This window comes from Zophobas morio, unplaced genomic scaffold, assembly GCF_036711695.1.
Source record: "Zophobas morio isolate AGI-343-1 ecotype UQ-CSIRO unplaced genomic scaffold, CSIRO_AGI_Zmor_V1 ptg000030l, whole genome shotgun sequence".
Lineage (NCBI taxonomy): Eukaryota > Metazoa > Arthropoda > Insecta > Coleoptera > Tenebrionidae > Zophobas > Zophobas morio.
Window position 1 is genome coordinate 1570432 of NW_026972135.1, and position 15233 is coordinate 1585664.

The following is a 15233-nucleotide window of genomic DNA, read 5'->3' on the forward strand; positions in this document are numbered from 1 at the left end:
AAAAATTTGGTAATTTTTTTTGTCTCACACAAAATGCATAGGATAGAAAAAGAAAAGTTTCACCTGGAGTATTTCCACCACTATACCATATCTATGTTTTTTTCTAACTTGACATCGCTGTTAGTCGTGTCCACACACTTAAATACGACATAAAACGTCAAGACACTTTTTTTTTAATTATCTGAATACTTGATAGACAATAGTTACAAATAAATTATATATTTAATTCACCTAGATGAAAATTTCTAGATGACTCCCAACATTGTGCATAACATCATATCTGAGTAATTCGAGAGGTCATTGATCGAGTTCAACGTTCCAAAGCTACGATGTTTCAAGGTCCAGACTTTAACAGTAGAAGGAGTAGCATCTCTCTACATAAACACTGAAAACGAACAGTTCTTTATCAAACAGTGCATTACATATATGGATGTTCCTACAAATTAGTATTAATATTCAATATATATAACAAAACAAGTTTCGTGTTGTCTGCCGTTAAACCAACAGTTCAGCCCAGCTTAACCATGAAGTTTTTGATCCATGTTTTGCCCATTTTAACTTTAGTATTAGCTGACCATTCGCTAGACAATTTCATCAAAAGCAACGACCTTTTCACTTCGTCTATCTACAAAGTACATCGGTGAGTATTTTCAGTTTGACGAAATTGTGAGACATTTTTTCAGAAAATTTCTAAAAACGAAAACTACGCAGACAAAAACTTACTCGTTAGTCCATTTTCGGCCTAAATAGTTTTGTCGTTGCCACAAACAGGCACCAAAGGAGCAACAGCGCAAGAAATCGACGCCCTTCTACATCTACCCGACAACATTTTCAAAACAGTCCTCACAAAATTAAAAAATAACGAAACCTACACTCTACAAATCGCCAATAAACTCTACATAAACAAGAAAAACATTGTCGTCAAAGACGAATTGAAAAACCTAGTATATTTTTCCGACGTCGAAACTATCGACTTTGCAGGAAATGTAGACGCAGCAGAGACCATCAATCGATGGGTGGAGGCCCAAACTAGAAACAGAATTCGCGATTTAGTCAAACCCGATGACTTAAGCAAACGTACTAGACTGGTTTCAATTAACGCCTTTTATTTCAAGGACTCGTGGGCGCGACCCTTTTTCACCGACCTTACGACAAAAATGGACTTCTATGTGACGTCGAAAGATATCCATAAGGTCGAAACGATGCGTAGTCGCTATGGAGATGATTTCATGTTTTACGAATGCCCCCATTTGAAGGCTAAGTTTTTGGAATTGTTTTTTGGAGGAGAGGCTTCTATGGTTTTAGTTCTGCCAACGATAAAGAGGGGTTGGGGCCGCTTGAAAGCCAGATCGACAGGGTTTTAGCTCCTCATAATTTAACATACGAAACTGTCTTAGTTGCCGTTCCTAAATTCAAAATCGAAAGTAGGATTGATTTTGTGGAACTATTAAAACAAGTAGGTTTTACTTATTGACTGTTAAAAATATTCTAATTTAACTATACTCTATGTATTTTTAGATGGGTGTGCACAAAGCGTTTAATGAGGGTGAAGCTGACTTTAGTGGAATTACGGGTGTCAAGGGCGATTTGATAATGGACAAGATCGTGCAGAAAGGTTTTATCGATGTCAACGAAGGTGGAGTTGAGGCCGCAGCGTCCACTTTTATCAGTGAGTGTTTTAGCTTCCTAGAATATTAAGAGTTAAACTTGGTTTTAGGTTGTCCCATTCCCCCCAGTGCCATTCCAGAACCGAAAGAATTCAAGGCTGATCATCCCTTTATGTATTACATCAGAGTTAAGGTGGTCGTTGTCTTTGTGGGGAGGGTACTAAGGCCAAAACTGTAAATCTGAAATATCGTAAAACTTTCTGTGTGTTCTTTCTTTAAATAAAAGAAGTTAGGGGACAGTCAAACTATTTTGTTTTTTAAAAATCCAGTAAAACTTATATTTTCATTGCACTTGATTTCTAGCGCATTTCTTAGTTTGTCAGAAATTATGGATGCATAAAGGATGGAAGTAGTATCACTGCGTATGCACAAACCTATTATATCTTTCATATGTAATGAAATAAGAGAGGACCCAATATTGAACCCTGAGGTACACCGAAGTCTACATTTTGCGATGAGAAGTGGACTTTCTTTGTCGTTCCGTTCTATAGTAGTGACATGTTATGACAGGTTTTCAAGGTAATCTGTCAACTAGTTTAACATTTTTTTCCTAATTGCATATTTATTTAATTTGATACTGTCGAATGTCTTCAAATAATTGATCATTAATTTATAAATTTATTCTATTGGTTGTTTTTCATTGCGGAACCCGAGATGATTACATCTCAGAATACTAAATTATTCCAGAAAATTTTGAAGACTCTGTAGATAAGAATATTCAACATGTGGATGTCATTGGACGATTATTGGAAATACTCATTGTAGTTCAAATTTTACTTCCGAACAAAAGTTTACTTTGATGTTTTCTCGACGTTTTATGGCACCTAGAATCCGAAAAAATCTCTATCTGCTGTATGTCGTCTACCGTCTGTATCAAGAATTTATTGATTTTGGCAAAAATTTGCGAACTTTAGAATGGAAATATTTCGCCCTTTGGACGCAATTTAAACGAACCTCATGGTTTTCTTTTGTCTTGTTTTTGAAGTAGTTTAAAAAAATCTTGTGATTCCTCATGTTTTGAAGTAGTTTGAAAGAATCTCGGAGACCCTTTTTTGTTTTGTTTTTGAAGTAGTTTGCAAGAATTTCAAGAACCACTTGTGCCTAGTTTTTGAAGTAGTTTAAAAAAACCTTGTGATCCATTGTCTTATTTTGAAGTAATTTGAAAGAATCTCGGCAGCCCCTTGTGTTTGGTTTTTGAAGTAGTTTGAAGAATGTCGGGGACCACTTGAACCTGGTTTTTGAAGCAGTTTGAAAGAATCTCTTGTATCCTTTGCGTTTTCTTTTTGAAATAGTTTGAAAGCATCTTGCGAACTTCTTTCGTTTTTGAAGTAGTTTAAAAAAATCTTGTGATCCATTGTTTTATTTTGAAGTAATTTGAAAGAATCTCGGCAGCCCCTTGTGTCTGGTTTTTGAAGTAGTTTGAAGAATGTCGGGGACCACTTTAACCTGGTTTTTGAAGCAGTTTGAAAGAATCTCTTGTACCCTTTGCGTTTTCTTTTTGAAGTAGCTTGGAAGGTCTTGGGGAATCCGTTTGTTTTGTTTCTGAAGTATTTTGAAAGGATCTTGCAAACCTCTATTGTTTGATTTTTAAAATTATTTAAAAAAATCTTGGCATCCCTTGGCTGCTTTGAAGTAAATTGAAAGAAATTTGGAATCTCCTTATGTCTGATTTTTACAGTAGTTTGAAAGAATGTCGAGGACCCCCTGTATCTGATTCTTGAAGTAGTTTGAAAGAATCTCGTTGACCCATTTGTGTTTTCTCTCAGGGACGTGATTCAAGTAAGTAGTTTGAAAAAATCGCTTGGATTTTTTGTGTTTTGGTTGTTGAAGTAGTTTGAAAGGATCGTGCGGACCTTTTTTATTTTTGAAGTAGTTTAAAAAAATCTTGTAACTCCTTGTCTTTTTTTGAAGTAATTTGAAAGAATATCGGAGACAACGTATGCCTGGTGTTTGTAGTAGTTTGAAAGCATCTCGGGAACCCCTTGTATCTGGTTTTGAAGTGGTTTGAATGAAATCTCGGAGACCTCTTTTTGTTCTGTTTTTTAAGTAGTTCGAAGAATCTCGGAGACTCCGCTTGTTTTGTTTTTAAAGAAGTTCGAAAGGATCTTGGGGAATTTTTTTGTTTTGTTTTTAAAGTAATTTAAAAAAATCTTATGATCCCTTGTTTTGCCTTGAAATAATTTGAAAGAATATTGGAGACCACTTATGCCTGCTTTTTGTAGTAGTTTGAAAGAATCTCGGGGATATCTTGTGTCTGGTTTTTGAAGTAGTTTGAAAGGATCTCGAGAGCATCTTGTATCTGGTTTTTGAAGTAGTTTCAAGGAATCTCGGAGATCCTTTTCTGTTTTGTTTTTCAAGTAGTTTGAAAATTTTCGAAGGTCCTATGCCTGGTTTTTGAATTAGTTTGAAGAATCTTGGGGACTACTTGTACCTGGTTTTTGAAATACATAGTTTGATAGATTCTCTTGTTTTCCTTCTGAAGTAGTTTGAAAGGTCTCGGGAAATCGTTGTTTTGTTTTGAAGTAGTTTCAAAAAATTTTGGGGACCAATATTGTTTGGTTTTTGAAATATGTAATTTAAAAAAATCTTGTGGTTCCTTGTCCTGTTTTAAAGTAATTTGAAAGAATTTTGGGGATTCCTGACGCCTGATTTTTACACTAGTTTGATAAAATCTCGTAGACCGTTTGTGTTGTGTTTTTGAAGTAGTTTGAAAAGATTTTGCGGACCTTTTTTTAAGTAGTTTATATCTGCTGTTCGTCGTAGTTTGAAAGAATCTCGGTGACCCCTTTTTGTTTTGTTTTTTAAGTAGTTTGAAAGAAGTTTGCGGACCTCTGTTGTTTTTAAAGTAGTTTAAAAAAACCTTGGAATCCATTGTTTTATTTTGAAGTAATTTGAAAGAATCTCGGGGGCCCCTTGTGTCTGGTTTTTGAAATAGTTTGAAAGAATCTCGGAGACCCTTTTTTGTTTTGTTTTTGAAGTTATTTGAAGAATTTCAGAAGTCCTTTGTCTGGTTTTTGAATTAGTTTGAAGAATCTCGGGCTCCCCTTTTATCTGGTTTTGTTTTTGAAGTAGTTTGAAGGATTTCGGTGATTTCGTTTGTTGTGTTTCTGAAACAGTTTGAAAGAGTATCAGGGACCACTTGTACCTGGTTTTTCAAGTAAGTAGTTTGAAAGAATCGCTTGGGCTTTTTGTGTTTTGTTTTTGAAGTAGTTTGAAAGAATCTTGCGGACCTCTGTTGTTTTTGAAGTACCTAGTTTAAAAATTCTTGTAATTCCTTGTCTTCTTTTGAAATAATTGGAAAGAACATCGACGACAACTTATGCCTGCTGTTTGTAGTGGTTTGAAAGCATCTGGTTTTTGAAGTGGTTTGAATGAAATCTCGGAGACCCCTTTTTGTTTTGTTGTTGAAGTTGTTTAAAAAATCTCGGAGACAACTTGTGCTTGATTTTTGAAGTAGTTTGAAGGATTTCGGGGACTCCGTTTGTTTTGTTTTTAAAGTACTTTTAAAGGATCTTGGGGACTTCTTCTGTTTTGTTTTTGAAGTAGTTTGAAAAAATCTTATGATGCCTTCTCTTATCTTGAAGTAACTTGAAAGAATATTGGATACCCTTTATGCCTAGTTTTTGCAGTACTTTGAAAGAATCTCGGATACTCCTTGTATCTGTTTTTTGAATTAGTTTGAAAGAATTTCGGAGACTGATTTTTGTTTTGTTTTTGAAGTAGTTTGAAGAATTTTGGAGACTCCTTTGCCCAGTTTTTGAAATAGGTTGAAGAAACTTGAGGACCCCTTTTGTTTTATTTTTGAAATAATTTGAAATAATCTTGAGAATCTATCAGTTTGTTGTTTTTGAAGCAGTTTGAAAGAATCTTGAGGACGTCTCGCGTCGTAGACCCCTTTTGTTTTGTTTTTGAAGTAAGTAGTTTGAAAGAACCGTGAGGATCCTTTGTCTTGTTTTTGAAGTAATTTGAACGAATCTCACGGATCTATGTGTGTGTGTATTGTTTTTGAAGCAATTTGAAGCAACCTCGGGGACTATTTCTGTCTGATTTTTGAAATAGTTTTAAAGAATCTCGGAGACCACTTTTATTTAATTTTTGAAGTAGTGGCTTGAAAGAATTTCGAAGACACCTTTGCATGGTTTTTAAAATAGTTTACAGGATCTCGGACTCAACTTCTGTTTTGTTTTTGAAATAGTTTTAAAAAATCTTGGAAAGGTGGTTTTTGAAGTAGTTTGAAGGAAAAGCAGGAAACCCTTTTTTTCTATTTTTGAGCTAATTCGAAAGAATCTGGAGGACCCCTTCCTTGTGTTTTGATTCTGAACTAGTTTGAAAGAATTTCCGAAATCCCTTACCAATATTTGCAATAATTAGCATTTCACGGGCGGGGGAAGTCCTATCGAAATAATCTTCGACCAATTTTTTATCTTTACTTTACTCTTTGAACAATTTGAAACCGATAGATTGAACATTTATTGCTTGGATGGATCGGTCACCCTCCCAGCAAAAATAATAACATCTTTAATTTTAATATAAAAAATAAACGGATGGTCCGCGATAAATTGCTTAGGACGTTCGAAATGCGCCATTTCGGGAACAGCCACAACTAGAAATAAATTTTCAAAAAAAATATCTTCAACCAAGTCAAAAAAATACTTACGGACGTACGTAGCAGCGGCCGCCTCTACCCCCTCCTCACTAACCTCAACAAAACTCTTTTGGGCCACTTTCTTAACAAACAAATCTCCCGGTTCACCAGCCACCCCACTAAGATCCGCCACCTTTTCTTCAAAAAGTTTCTTCACACCCAGCTTCAAATTCAAACAACCTTCACTTACAACACAAACTAAATTCACCAAACTTACCCCTTCCAATATTTCCTTGAAATCAACCGAACTTTCAACCTTGAATTTGGGCAAACCCACATCCAGAAACTCCCTCTGGAGTTGATGCTGCGGCGCGAAAACCTGATCCAGTTGGGTCTCCAGAGCCCCAAGACCGTCTTTCGCGTTGGGCAGCACCACCACCATGGTCGCTTCATCTCCTTTGAACGGTAACTCCAAAAAACGAGCCTTTAAATGTGGACATTCGTAGTAGTTGAAGTATTGTTCGAAGTGGCGTAAAGTGTCCACTTCAACCACTTGGTTCTCCTTTTTGTAAAATTTTTGCTTGCTTGTGGCTGCCAGCAAAAACGGGTTCGACCAGTTTGCTTTGAAATATAGCGCGTTTACCAAAACCGCCCTCGTGAATTCGTCGAAATCGTTTGCGTCTACCAAATTTTTGATTTTGTTGCTGGTGTGTTTTTCAACCCAGTTGTTTATAGATTTTGCTGCTTGAACCGTGTTTGGGAAAAAGTCGATGGATTCGGTTTCAGCTCCATAGATTAGGTCCCCGGAATTTTTGAACTCGTTATGTGGATGAAAATTTTTCTTAAGGTAGACTTTATTGGCGGACTCTAGGGTGTAGAAGTTGTTACTTTTGAATTGTGGAAGCAGTGTTTTAATGTCGTTTTCTACTCGGCTTTTGTTCTCTGGTAGATGTAGAGCTTTGCGCAGTTCGTTAGCGGTTTCCCCTTTGGAGCCACTGAGTGTCAAGGCTAAGATCGTTTCTGCGGAAAAAGGACTCACCAGAAAGTTGCCATTTTGACTTTGGGAAAGTTTCTAAAAGGTAAATTTAGACAAGGTTTAAAAAAAATTAAAAAAAACTTACTTTGTAGACGTCTTGTGCAAATAAGTTGTTTGCGTTGGTGAAATCTAGTACTGGATTTTGAGCGGTGGTTAATGTTAAACTTAGTGCAAAAATTATTATAGGTGTCATCGTTTTTAAACGAAAATTGGTTCTTAGTGGTGTCTGACCTCTAACAAGTACGAGTTGCTTTGGCAACAAACAATCACGAACTGTCGAACTTTCCCGACCTATATTGTTTATTTACGTTCTTGTATCGGAGTTTGGATAACTTGTTTTTAATTGACCATTGCCAACAACAACAGTTAGTTGATTTCGGTGTTTCGTGTATTTACGTAACGAGTGAGATAAAATATTTCTGTCGGGTCAGTGGAATGTTATGAGCACGACGCAGACAAGGAAGGAAAAAATTCCAACAGAAAATTTAGTTTTGAAGAATCTTCTTTAAATGAACGTCGTTATCTTGCTAGAAACAGTTTAATATTATTTATTTATCAAGTAGACGTTTTAAATAAGATAGCTATTGTTAAATTCTAATGGTATATATAAATGGACAAATTGTTGACCTCAACACATAGTTAAATTCAAGAGCAACTGCTTTAATATTTTGTTGAACAATTTTCAATTATACCAGAATTTCGAAATTCAACCTTTTCAAGTATTTTCAGGATTTATAGGTCTACCACAGTTTTCCCACACTTTCTAAATTTTTTCAGATTTTCTAAAATTTATAGATGTTTCTTTGGAATTTTTGAAATCTCTGGAATTTCATAGCTGAAACATCGAAAATTGAAAAATACAAAAAAAAATAAAAAAATGTAAACTCGAATAATTGCAAAATCGAATAATCAAAACTTTAAAAATCGAAAATCCAAAAATTATTAAATTGTAAAATTGAAAAATTAATTGTCGGAATTTGAAAAATTGAATAACTCTTAAATTGAAACATTGGGAAATCTAGAAATTGAGAAATTAAGCATTGAAAAATCGGGAAATTAAAATTCAAATTTTGAAAAGTGGAGAAATTGAAAAAAAGGAAGAATTATAAAATAGAGAAATCGGGAAATTAAAAAATCCATAAATTAAAAAAAAGTAAATAAAAATTCATGAATCTAATTATTGTGAAATAGGAGAATTGTAAAACTGCAAAATCAAAAATTTTGTAAAACAAATAGTTATAGAACCGAAAAATTGGGAAATGTAAATTTAAAATAAGCGAAAATTGACATTGAAAAAAATCAAAATACTGAAAAAACGATGAAGTGAAAAATTAAGTACTGAAAAATCGACAAACTAAAACGTCATACACTAATGAACACTGGAAATTTTTAATACAGGAAAAATTCTAATTTTGAAAAATCGAGCAATTGAAAAATCGGGAAATTGAAAAAGAGATAACTGAAAAATAAAAAAAAATGTAAAAATTCATGAATTTAAAAATCTGATTACTGCGAAATTTTTGGTGATATTGAAAAATTTAAAAATTAAATTTAAGCATTGAAAAATCTAAAAACTAGAACCGGGAAATTGCAATAAAACTTGTCAAATCGAGAATAATTGAAAAATTTAAATTTACTGAATTGAAAAATAAAAAAACTGAAATATTACATATCGAGAATTTGAAAAATCGAGAAATTATGAAATTGGAAAACAGCAAAATCGTAAAATTTTAAAATCGGGAAATTGAAAAATTAAGCACTGAAAAATCGAGAAATATAAAATCAAATTTTGAAAAATGGAGAAAATGAAAAAAGAAAAACTGTAAAATTGAGAAATCGGAAAATTGATTGTGAACTTGAAAAAACGAAAATCTGATACGTAAATATAAAATTGAAAATCGGAAACCTGATTAATCGAAAAACTGACACATCATGAAACTGAAAAATCCAGGTACTGAAAAATCAGAGATTGAAAAATATAAATATTGAAAAATTAAAAATTCACAAAACGAAAAATTGATAAATCAAAATAATGATGTCGAGAAATGAAAGAATCGGATAACCAATATTGGAATAACCAAAAATTATAAATTCCCAAACTGAAGAATCGAAGTGAAACCGGATAAATAAAAAAAAAAAGTAAAATCGAAACACCAAAAAATTTAAACAATTGAAAGTTGAGAAATTTGATAATTCCTAAATTGAAAACCTGGATAACTGGAAGATCGAAAAATTGTAAAATCAAAAATTTGAAAAATCAAAAAACTGAAAAATTTAAAAATTTAACAATTAAAAATTGAAATATAGTTAGATTGGAATATTGGTGGGTTGAGACATCGGAAAATTGAAAAAACCATAAATTGATTGAAAAAGTGAAAAATTAAAATCCAAAAAATGTAAAATAGTAATGAAATCGGAAGATGTAAAACTAAAAGAGTGAAAAATTGCAATTTCTGAAATTTTAAAAGTTAAGAAATTTTGAAAAATTGGCAAATGGTTAAATTCTAATACGGAAGAATGGATAAATCGGATAATTAAAAAAATAAAAATTGAAAGATTATATGGCCAGAAGTTTAAAAATCGATTAATTCTAAAACTGAAGACTAGAAAAATTGCCAAAAAATCGACAACTTGAAAAATCCAGAAATTAAAAAACCAAGTTTTGAGAAATCGAGCCTGAAAAAAATTTTAAAAATTCATGGATTTAAAAGTCTGATTATTGTGAAATCGGAGAATAACAAAACTATAAAGTTGAAAATTTAAAAATCGAAAAATCGCGAAATCGAAAAATTATGCATTGAAAAATCGAGAAAATAGAAAAAGAAAAATTTGTAGAATTAGAAATTATTATTATATAGTCGAAAAATCAGGCATTGAAAAATAGAAACACAGAAAAAAAGAAAAAGTTTAAAATTGGGAAATCGAAAAATTGAAATTTCTACAAATTGAAAAATCAAAAACTGAAACTTTGAAAAATAACTTGGCAAATGGATAATTTCTAAAAGGAAGAATCGAAAAATTGGATAATTGAAAAATTAAAAATTGGAAATTTAAAAAATTCATAAATCATAAAGCGAGAAGTTTAAAAATCGAATAAGTCTAAAATTGAACATTTAAAATATTGGAAAATCGACAGTTTGAAAAATCGGGAAATTAAACCATGATACATATAATGAAAAGTGAAAAAACTAAAAAAGGAAAGACAGTAAAATTAAGAATTCGGAAAGTGGAGAAATTGAAAAATTGAAAAATCTGACAGTTGAAGACAAAAACTGGGACATTGAGAAATTGAAAAAGTAAAAATTCAATAATTGAAAAATCGGATAATTGTGAAATCGGAAAATAGTAAAACAACAGTACTAAAAAATCAAAAAATTGAAAAAAGAGAGAAGTTGAAAAACATTTAAAAATCAAAAAGAAAAAGGAAAAATTGAGAAAAAAAAATGTAGAAAAATTGAAAAATGGAAAAATTCGAAAAATAAAAATCCAAAAATTGAAAACTTGTGCAATTAAAAATCGAGAGCTTGAAAAATCGAATAATTCTAAAATCGAAAAATTGAAAATTGTGAAATTGCAAAATCGAAAAACTGATACGTAAATATAAAGTTAAAAATCGAAAAATAACATGGAAAAATAAAAAAAAAATTGTGATGTTTTTAAGAGAAAAATTTAAAATTATGTGTCAGTGTTATAAATGTAAATGATATAATTCCGTCAATTAACTATTATTATTATTATTATCATAAAATTCTGAAATCGAAAACTGAAAAATAAAAGCCTGGTGAGTGGGAAAATGTTTAAATTAAAAACCCAAAAATTGAAAAATCTAATATTAAAAAATTGTGTAAATTGTGAATTCGGAAACTCGAGAAAAATTCGAAAAATTAAAAATTGGAAATTTAAAAAATTGAGAAATGATCAGGCGGGAAATTTAAAAATCGAATAATTCTAAAACTGAACATTTGGAAAATTGGAAAATCCAGAAATTAAAAAATCAAGTATTGAAAAATCGAGAAATTAAAACATCAAATACTGAAAAATGGAAAAGTGAAGAAGGAAAAACGGTAAAATCCTTAAGTTGAAATATCGCAAAACTGAAAAATCGGATAATTGAAAAAACAAAAATTGTAACATAGTAAAATTCAAAATTAAAAACTGAAAAAGGAAGAATTGTGAAGCTCAGAAATGAAAAAGTTGAAATATCAAAAAATTCAAAAATCAATCAAATAAAAGATCGGGTAATGAAAAATCGAAAATTGAACTCAAACATCGAAAAATTAAAAACAAAAAACTGAAAAATAGAAAATCGAAAAACTGTGAAACTGCGAAATTAAAATTGGGAAACTGAAAAATTAAGAAATTGAAATTAAAAAGTTGAACGATTCTAAAATCAAAAAAATTTTAATTGTTGAGAAATAGTGAAATTGGGAAACGGCAAAATCGTAAAATTAAAAACTTTAAAAATAGGAAAATCGAGAAATTGAAAAGTCATAATTATATTGAAAAATCGAGAAATTGGAACAATCTGAAAATCCAACATCGTGAAATTGAAAAATCGAAAATTTTAAAAGTTGAAAGATTGAAAAATCGAAAAGTACCAAATCGTAAAATTGAAAAACCAAATAGTGAAAAATCGAAAAGAAGGAAAAAGAAGAAACTGTAAAATTGAGAATAGAGATTTGATAAATCGAAAGTTTCAGAAATGTAAAATTAAAAAACCGAAAAATTGGATATAGAGAGCCTAAAAATTCTAAAACTGAAAATTAGAAAAATGGAAAACTGAAAAATTGAAGCATCAATTAATTGACAAATGGGACAAATTAAAAATCGAAGAATCGAAACTGAGAAAATGAAAAATCGGATAATTGCCGGTGAAATTGAAAAGTAGCAAAATCGTGAAATTAAGAACATTAATGAAAAATCATGTACTGAAAAATCGAGAAACTGGAAAGTTCAAAACTGACATCTGAAACATTAACATCGTAAAACTGAAAAATCGAAAAGAAGCGAAATCGTTAAATTGAAAATTCTAACAATTAGAATATTCGAAAATTCGAAAATTTCAGAAATTTGAAATAAAAAAACTGAAAAATTGGATATCGAGGACTTAAAGATTGTAAAACTCAAAAACTAGAGAAATGGAAAACTGAAAAACTAAAGGATCAAATACTGACAAATGGGATAAATTCAAAAATCGAATGGTTGACAAATCGGGAATTACAAAAACCTAAAAATTATAAAATCGAGAAAAAATAATAATTGAGACATAAAAAATCGAAATATTCAGCAACTGAATAATTGTAAAATCGAAAATTTTGGAAACGTAAAATTAAAAAACCAAAGTTCTGGACACTGAGAACTTGAGAAATCGAAAACTGAAAAATCGATAAATTAAAGAAACGAAACATCGATAAATACAAATATAATACATACAAAAAATGGAAGCATGGAAAAATCCAATAATAGGTAAATAAAAAATAGGAAAATACAAAAATTGGTTTATTGTGAAGTTGAAGTACCGAAGAACTGAAAAATCAAGAATTAAAAAAATAAAAAATAAAAAATTGAAAAATTGGGAAATTGGAAAGTTGAGAAATCGAACAATTGAAAATTCTGATAATTGAAAAATCGAAGATTGAAACATCGAAAAACTGAAAAATTAAAAACTAAGAAAATGAAAATTGTGATAATTGTGAGTGAAAAATTCGTAAAATTGAAAAATCAAAAATTTGGAAAATGGAAAAAGCTAGAAATTAAAAATCAACGTCATCTTCGTTCATGTTTCTCAGTGTACATACGTCAAAAATTTCAAAGTGTTAGCGCAGTATGTTTTCTTCATTGTACCAATAAAAAAGACAAAAACTTTATTCCAAAGAACATAATAAAAATTAACAGTGTATTGGACTTAACACGAAGAATAAACAATTAAGCTTTTGAAGGATCGGTAACTCTACCGGCAAAGACGATAATGTCCTTGACTTTAATATAGAAGATAAATGGATGATCGGCGATGAAGTTCTTCGGACTGTGCAGAGGAGCGCTTACCGGTACAGCTATAACTAAAAAAAAAATTACCACACACCTCTAGAATTTGTGTAGAGTACTTACGAACAAAGGTAGCTGCAGCTGCCTCTACCCCCTCCTCGCTTACGTCAATAAAGGTCTTTTGGGCAACTTTATCAAACACTAAGTCTCCTTTGTTACCAGCGAGACCACTAAGATCAGCCTTCTTGGGATCGAAAACTTGGTTAACTCCCAGCTGTGCAACGACAAATACATTTAAAATACACTAATTGTAAAAAACCACAAGATCTGCGACTCACCTTTTGTAAAATTGGAACGAAATTGATAAAGGTTTCAATTCTAAATTTCGGTAACACCACATTAAGAAACGTCTTTTTCAACTCATGCTGTGGCGAAAACACTTGATCCAGTTGGTTTTCAAGCGACGCAAGACCGTCTTTTTCGTTTGGAAGAACTATCACCATCGATGCTTCATCACCTTTAAATGGCAACTCCAAAAACTGGGCTTTTAAATGTGGGCACTCGTAGTACTTGAAATATTTATCAAAGTGTTGTAACATATCAACTTCCTCACTATCAGTCGAGGTTTTGTAAAAATTTCTCTTCCCTGTGAGTGACAAGGGGAACGGAGTCGACCAGTTCGCTTGAAAATAAAGAGCATTTATCAACACCACTCTCGTGTCTTCGTCTAAGTCCTTGGACTCTATCAAATCCTTGATTTTGTTATTGGTATGTTTCTCAACCCAGTCGTTCATACTTTTCGCAGCTTCTACACTTTTAGTGAAATCGACGGATTCCGACTCAGCTTGATACACCAGATTTGCGGACGTTTTGAACTCGTCTTTGATCGCAAATTTGTTTTTGACGTACATCTTGTTCGCTGTGTGGAGTGAGTACAAGTCGTTGCTCTTGAATTTTGGAAGCAAGGTTTTGAAGGCCGATTCCACCTTGTCTTTGTCGTTCGGGAGGTGCAAAGCCTTGCGAATTTCTTCAGCGCTTTCGTCTTTACAGCCGGACTGGGCAAATGCCAAAACTGTTTCAGCCGAGAAAGGGCTCACCAAGAAGTTGCCTTGTTTGCCTTGAGCAATTTCCTAAGTTTTTTTATTTATCGAAATGAGAGTAAAAAGTGAACTCACCTTGTAGACGCTACGAGCAAACAAATTGTTAGCGGTTGTAAACTTTTGCACTGCTGCATCATCGGCAGCTGTTACAAAAACGGTGACGAGAAAAATGAACAACTTCTTCATTGCGATGATTTCGAAGAAATTGGGAAGTGCTTTGGTTTGTTCAGGTTTATATATTACGAGAACGCTATCATCTCGGTAACGAAGCGGTTAGTGACAAGTTCAGGGTCGACTGGAATTTGGGAATAATGACAATGTTGTTAAATTTTGGTTAATTGTTGTTGTTTTACAACAATTCGTGCAACTGTACTTGTTAACTGTTGTTCATAAATGTGACGTAATGGCTTCGTGCCTTCTGTTATGGGGCGAAAACTAAATAATTAATAACCAATTATAACGAAGAACTTTAGAAATTTGTTTGTTTAAATTAAGTATATCTTTAATGCACTGATGTCATTGCCCTTGATCTTGTTATTACTAAGAAAATATTGACTATAAATAAACAATTAAAATTTTTAATTTAGTCGAGGTTATATATATGTTGCTATAGTGCAACTGGCTTTTTAGAAGAGGAACTAGAAAAAAAAGTTGTTTCGACAGAACTTCCCTCGCACCTAAGTGCACAATCGCATAGCATCCTTTGATTTAAATAATTTATGAACACATGGTACATAGTCAATCACTTTCAATACTTGTTCAAAACTTTCGATTAATAAGCAAATAAAATGTATACCATACGAGAAAACACTTTTAATATTGAACCTTATTTTCGAAGTAGACGCTTAATAAATGGAGAT

General features: G+C 31.9%; 1 protein-coding gene and 1 long non-coding RNA gene across 3 annotated transcripts; one reads left to right on the forward strand and one right to left on the reverse strand.

The window, feature by feature from the left end:
* Positions 1 to 85: 85 nt before the first annotated feature.
* LOC135138813 (uncharacterized) lies at positions 86 to 1912 on the forward strand. Of its 2 annotated transcripts, XR_010282060.1 has the most exons (4): positions 86 to 632; positions 684 to 1456; positions 1519 to 1669; positions 1718 to 1912. It is a non-coding gene; the product is annotated as an uncharacterized LOC135138813 (long non-coding RNA). The 2 variants fall into 2 exon arrangements; XR_010282059.1 differs by having other exon boundaries at positions 195 to 1456.
* A 4169-nt stretch (positions 1913 to 6081) lies between these two features.
* LOC135137862 (uncharacterized) lies at positions 6082 to 14813 on the reverse strand. The gene is made up of 8 exons (XM_064067619.1): positions 14449 to 14813; positions 13612 to 14403; positions 13397 to 13547; positions 13216 to 13347; positions 7374 to 7579; positions 6530 to 7324; positions 6325 to 6475; positions 6082 to 6270 (listed from the first exon to the last, which is right to left on the reverse strand). The coding sequence occupies exons 1-8, from the start codon at positions 14557 to 14559 to the stop codon at positions 6137 to 6139; spliced, it is 2472 nt and encodes an 823-aa protein (XP_063923689.1). The 5' UTR covers positions 14560 to 14813; the 3' UTR covers positions 6082 to 6136.
* Positions 14814 to 15233: the final 420 nt, after the last annotated feature.

Excerpts from the sequence above, each read along its gene's own strand:
- LOC135137862 (XM_064067619.1), bottom strand. The coding sequence starts at position 14,559 with ATGAAGAAGTTGTTCATTTTTCTCGTCACCGTTTTTGTAACAGCTGCC. Across the intron at positions 7,580-13,215 it reads TACCGATCCTTCAAAAGCTT|GTCGGGAAAGTTCGACAGTT; the intron begins AATTGTTTATTC and ends TAAACAATATAG. Across the intron at positions 6,271-6,324 it reads GGCCGCTGCTACGTACGTCC|TTGTGGCTGTTCCCGAAATG; the intron begins GTAAGTATTTTT and ends ATTTATTTCTAG.